At 39.7% G+C, this 4,942-nt stretch overlaps 1 protein-coding gene across 1 annotated transcript in view; it reads right to left on the bottom strand.

The window, feature by feature from the left end:
- Positions 1–4,554, bottom strand: part of sae1 (SUMO1 activating enzyme subunit 1) — a 17,553-nt gene extending 12,999 nt beyond the window's left edge. The window contains exons 1-3 of the mRNA XM_061047207.1: positions 4,341–4,554; positions 3,272–3,383; positions 2,618–2,791 (exon numbers count right to left, since the gene is read on the bottom strand). Coding sequence (XP_060903190.1) covers positions 2,618–2,791; positions 3,272–3,383; positions 4,341–4,441 — 387 coding nt within the window. The 5' untranslated portion in view covers positions 4,442–4,554. The remainder of the gene's footprint in view (positions 1–2,617; positions 2,792–3,271; positions 3,384–4,340) is intronic.
- Between the last annotated feature and the right edge of the window lie 388 nt (positions 4,555–4,942).

The raw sequence follows: 4,942 nt of genomic DNA, 5'->3' as shown, positions 1-4,942 counted from the left end.
CAAAATAGAGCAACAGAGTGAGTGAGTGTGTGTGTGTGTGTGTGTGTGTGTGCGTGTGTGCAGTATGTCTACATGTCTCCCAGATGGACGGTGTGTGTGTTTCTCTGTTGTACTCGTCCCCTCGTATGAAAACTGTGACCACACTCCAACTGCTCCACTTTAATCACCATCCACTTTCTCGCTGAGCCACACAGACACATCCATGGAAGCAGATGAAAGAGACGAGTGGTCTACAGCAGAGCCAGACAGAGACACCCACCCCCCCCCCCCCCCCCCACTTTTAACACATTTTATCTCGAGCTCTTGAAAAACTGAGCGACCTTCTCCTCCCTCTCTGTCCCACTAAAAATCCATCTCACACACACCGTCCTCACTTCACTTTGTCCTACTTTTATCTTCCTCCGTCTTCCTCTCACAACACTCTCCCCCCTCCCTCCTCCCGACCTTTACTTCACACCCCCTGAGGGGAAGAAAAAAAGTCGACAATTCAGACACAACAGGAGTGGGAAAAGAAATCTCTCTGTTATTCTTCTGATGATGTGTTGGAAACATTCATGCCTTTGGTGGGGATAGATAATCCAGTCGATGTGTGTGTGTGTGTGTGTGTGTGTGTGTGTGTGTGTTTAGCTGCTTGTGGAATACTAAGTATTGAAATGTGATTCTATAAAATCAAACCATCTGACATTTATTACTCCTTATGATATGTAAATATAATCACACTGTTTGTTGTACTATCTTGTTCCCATTATGTCAGAATGATTTCCATCTGAAGCATTTTGAACATCAGCTCCACTGACTGAGGATTTCATTTCAACAAAGGGAATCAAGCCCTTCATGCTACTTATTTAAAGAAGTCATGTTATCATTTTGAGGCTTTGCAGCGGTTCGCCCTGTTGCCTCACAGTCAGGGTTCAGGGTTCAAAGTTACGCGCTGACCTGTTTAGTTTGCATGTGGGTTTTCAAACTGTCCAGCTTCCTCTTTTAGTTCAAAGTAAGTTTGGAGACGGATGACTGCACGTGTCAGAATCTATAATAAATCCAAAACAATATGATGTTGATGATGATGTCATCATACCGGGTCATCGGGGTGGGAAGACCAGCTTTTGAACGAGTGAGCAGGAAACCAGAACTGCTAGATTTCCCACACTTCAACATTCAAAGATTCAAAAAACTTTATTGTCTATCATATTGTGACAGAAAATGACCTTTTGTTGAGGCTCAGTAACATGACAACATTCACATTAGGTCATAAATAGCTAAAAGTACCCTAAATAGGTAAAAACACACATGCACAGCATTTTAAAAACATTGCTTATCTAGCCTGGTTTAAAATGTGTTTTGCAGTGGGAATAAAAGAGTGTTCATCCAGCGTGAGCACAAACTTTAAGAAACAGCACAGTGCAGTTATTTTATGATCTCCATTTCTAAACAGTGTCAGACCCGATGTCCTCAACAGCCAGCCGGTAAACTCTACCCTCAGACGAGTGAATGTGTCATTATCACCATCCTCCACCCACTGAACCCTGCTGTAAACGCTGCAGAGCCATATAAGGAAAAACACAGACATTTAACAGAAAACTACCCTCACTGTGTAATTATCCAGCTGATCATATAACAAACAAACCAGTTCTAACAGACAGATAAAGTCTTCATTAGTTTTGATCAGAGGACAAAGCAGAGCTAATAATAATGCTGCAGCAGCTGTGTAGAGAAATAAACTTAATGCAAGATTTGGTGCTGCAGCCTGACGGAGCAGAACAAGGAGAGCTGTAGATATGTGCTTCAAGTGCCATCTAGTGGTCAGACTGAGTGATGCAACACGGTCACAGGTACACTGCAGCTGGACTGTGTGTGATCTACATTTGGACATCTATCAAAAACACTTCTTTACTAAATAAATCAGGGAAGTTAATCCAAACAATGTGTTCAGAGACGAGCTTTTGTTGAGAGAACTTATTATGACTAACGCCTCTATATGACCTAACAAGCAAATGAGAGCATCAGAGATTAAAAAAAAGATTATTTGATATAATTATATTGACTGTAATCTTTGCCACCAGGTCAGAGTTTGACTGGGAGATTTAGGGCACGGTCGTTTGGCCAGTGTGAACGCTCATGCACGGTACACTTCCTTGGCTTTGACACACTTCAGAGAGGTGTGCTTCGGCACGGTACACTTCATGCACAAGCACAAGCACGCGGGAACGCAACGCTGACAGCCTTCATTATGGAGAAATACAGAGTTTCATGTCTGTATCTGACTAAAATGACACAAAGTAGCTGTCATGTTCTCTTTGTTGCTCTCCGATGTGCGGCCGCGGACTCGCCGGTGGACTCGGCCGCGCATCTGTTTTTTTTTTTTTGATTTATTTATGGCGCTCTCTCTCTCTCTCTCACTCACTCGAGTCGCCTGTTTGTAAACTGAGCTTCATAATATCATAAAGCGTGCATGTGTTGCATGTGACATATTCCATCCAGAAGATTCACCACATGTGAAACTTTTGACTCTTTAAAACACTCCTCACACATGTGCAGTACAAGATGAGCAGAGAGATAAAGATGAACCACTTTGTCCACTGGAGGCAACAAAAAAAAAACTCAACATCATTCTACTCACTGCATCAAACTGCAGAAAGAAGTCGTCTGGTTTGTCTTCCACTTTGTCTGAGTCTGCATGGACCTCCACCATGGGATTGAGATTCTGTGCTCGCTCCAGAGAGGCCTGGGCTCGGTTCTGTCCCTGAGCCGTCACAGGAACCAGGAACTGAGCTCGACACGACTCTTCAGACACCTGGGAGACACACAGAGCAGAGGAGAGGAATGTGGCTTTACTGGTAAAGAGCTTCTTTTCAGATCTTCATACTCAACATGCAGCAAAATGCTCTCTTTAAGAGACTTAGTTTAAAATGATTCACTCTATACCAAGTCAGTCTTTATCTTACTTTTAGGAAAGTTGGATGGAGGTTGGAGGTTATTGGTTACTCCCCAATAAAAAATGACCTGCAAAGTAGCTGGCTTGTGAACTTTTACTTTGCAACAGGCACCATCTAGTGGACATACATGAACTTCCAACTCGAGCCATCTACTAATCCATTACTTTTTTGAAGCCATAAATAAGCGATGTATGTATGTCATTAACAGCTGAAAACAATGAGTTCTTGTTTCAGCCTGAATCCAACAAAGTTTGCTCTGACGAGGACAGAGAGCACCTGAACATGTTCTCTGAGGTTAAACTCTACGGGTCCTGTATGCTCTGTATGAGCCTGTGTACCTTTTCATGATCCAGCAGAGTGAGTCCCTTAACTCCAGCAAGAATCAAATTCTTGGCCACTTCAGCACCTAGACCCCCTAAACCTGCCAGGAGAACTCTGGACCCTCGCAACCTGCACAGAGAAGGACAAACACATTCATGTAACTTCATGTAATGCTGAGGAAGAATTATTTGCACATTTGGGATATGATTATGTAATGTATAGGTTGTGTTTTTAACAAATTAAATAATAGACATATCCTATATATTGTAGGTCGGATTAATAATTTTCAGTAAAGATATTTTTATACGACATGGAGAGACAAATTCAGTAACAACATGCAGGTTGAAAACATGCTTTGCTATTAAAATAATCAACAACAAGTCTTGATAAAAAAAAAAAGGAATGACTAATTTGAGGGTTTATGTTTTCTATTGCCATGGGATATTTTGTATTATAGTCTGAAGTTAAGGTGCACCTATGGAGGGCTAAAAGTGCCAAAATGACATAACATATGCATTTAATAATTAAATAATTATTAATGTTATTAAATAATTATTAATGTTATTAAATAATTATTGTATTTAATAACTTTAATAATGATTTAATAAGACATGCATTTAATTAATTGAATAATTAGATATTTATTTATATATTTGTTGATTTATTTCCAATATTAAATAATTTATGACACATTTAATGATTTAATTAATTGTATATTTATATATTTCGTTTTGGCACTTTTAGTCCTCCATAGTGCACTATGACCATGCACTAAATTATTATATTAAAGCAATAATTATATAGCTAATGTTATTGTAAGATGTTTATTGTTTAACTTGTTTCGTTATGTGTAAATGTGAAGACAACACAAAGAGAATCACATGAACGACTTCCCCTTATAAACACATCCAATAGTAATTCAATCCAAACTGTCGGTAAATTGTATAAATAGTTTAATTAAATCCAAACTGTCTGTAAATTGTATAAATAGTTTAATTAAATCCTCTGCTGGTGCATTCAGAGAGTTTCTCTTCAACCCTCCCGCTGCACAGATTAGCCTCTGCCGGGCTAACGAAGCTAACTGACCTCTTTTGGGCATCTAGACCCCACAACCGGATCTGGCGGTCGTACTGTGCCGCTTCCTCCTCGCTGATGACCGGGTCTTCCTTCTCGATCGTGTCGATCATCTTCACTCTCAAAGACTCGGAGAAAAAAAGCTGAAAAGTTGTCTTTTCAATGCAGCTACAGATGTAAATGTTTCAAATGCCGCGACAGTCCCGCTGAATGGGCGCGGGGTGATGACGTAGACAGGACGACACAATAGATTTTTTTTTTCTCTGCGTAAAGATCCATAAACTGCAAATATTAAGGTTTAAATCGCTGTTATTCTTTAATACATTAATTAAAATGTGTTGATTCTCTTATTTAATTACTTCCGCTTTTATTTTATATAACAGTTTTATATGAGAGGAAGATGTGATATAACATGTTTGTGTTTACACTGCAATCTAAAAACTCGGTACATAATAAATATTTCGCTTTCCACATATGTGAGCCTCGGCCACCGAGCCCTCGCTATAATTTATAAGAAAATGGGGCAAAACCAGTCTATGGACAAAATCCAACAAATATGAGCAATGCCAATTTGGTTAATTTCCCCCTGAGTTTTGTCTTGAACAAACAGAACT

The sequence above is a fragment of the Labrus mixtus genome, chromosome 9 (assembly GCF_963584025.1).
Source record: "Labrus mixtus chromosome 9, fLabMix1.1, whole genome shotgun sequence".
NCBI classification, from domain to species: domain Eukaryota; kingdom Metazoa; phylum Chordata; class Actinopteri; order Labriformes; family Labridae; genus Labrus; species Labrus mixtus.
The sequence above is the reverse complement of the archived record's forward strand: the minus strand, read 5'-3'. Positions and strand labels throughout refer to the sequence as shown.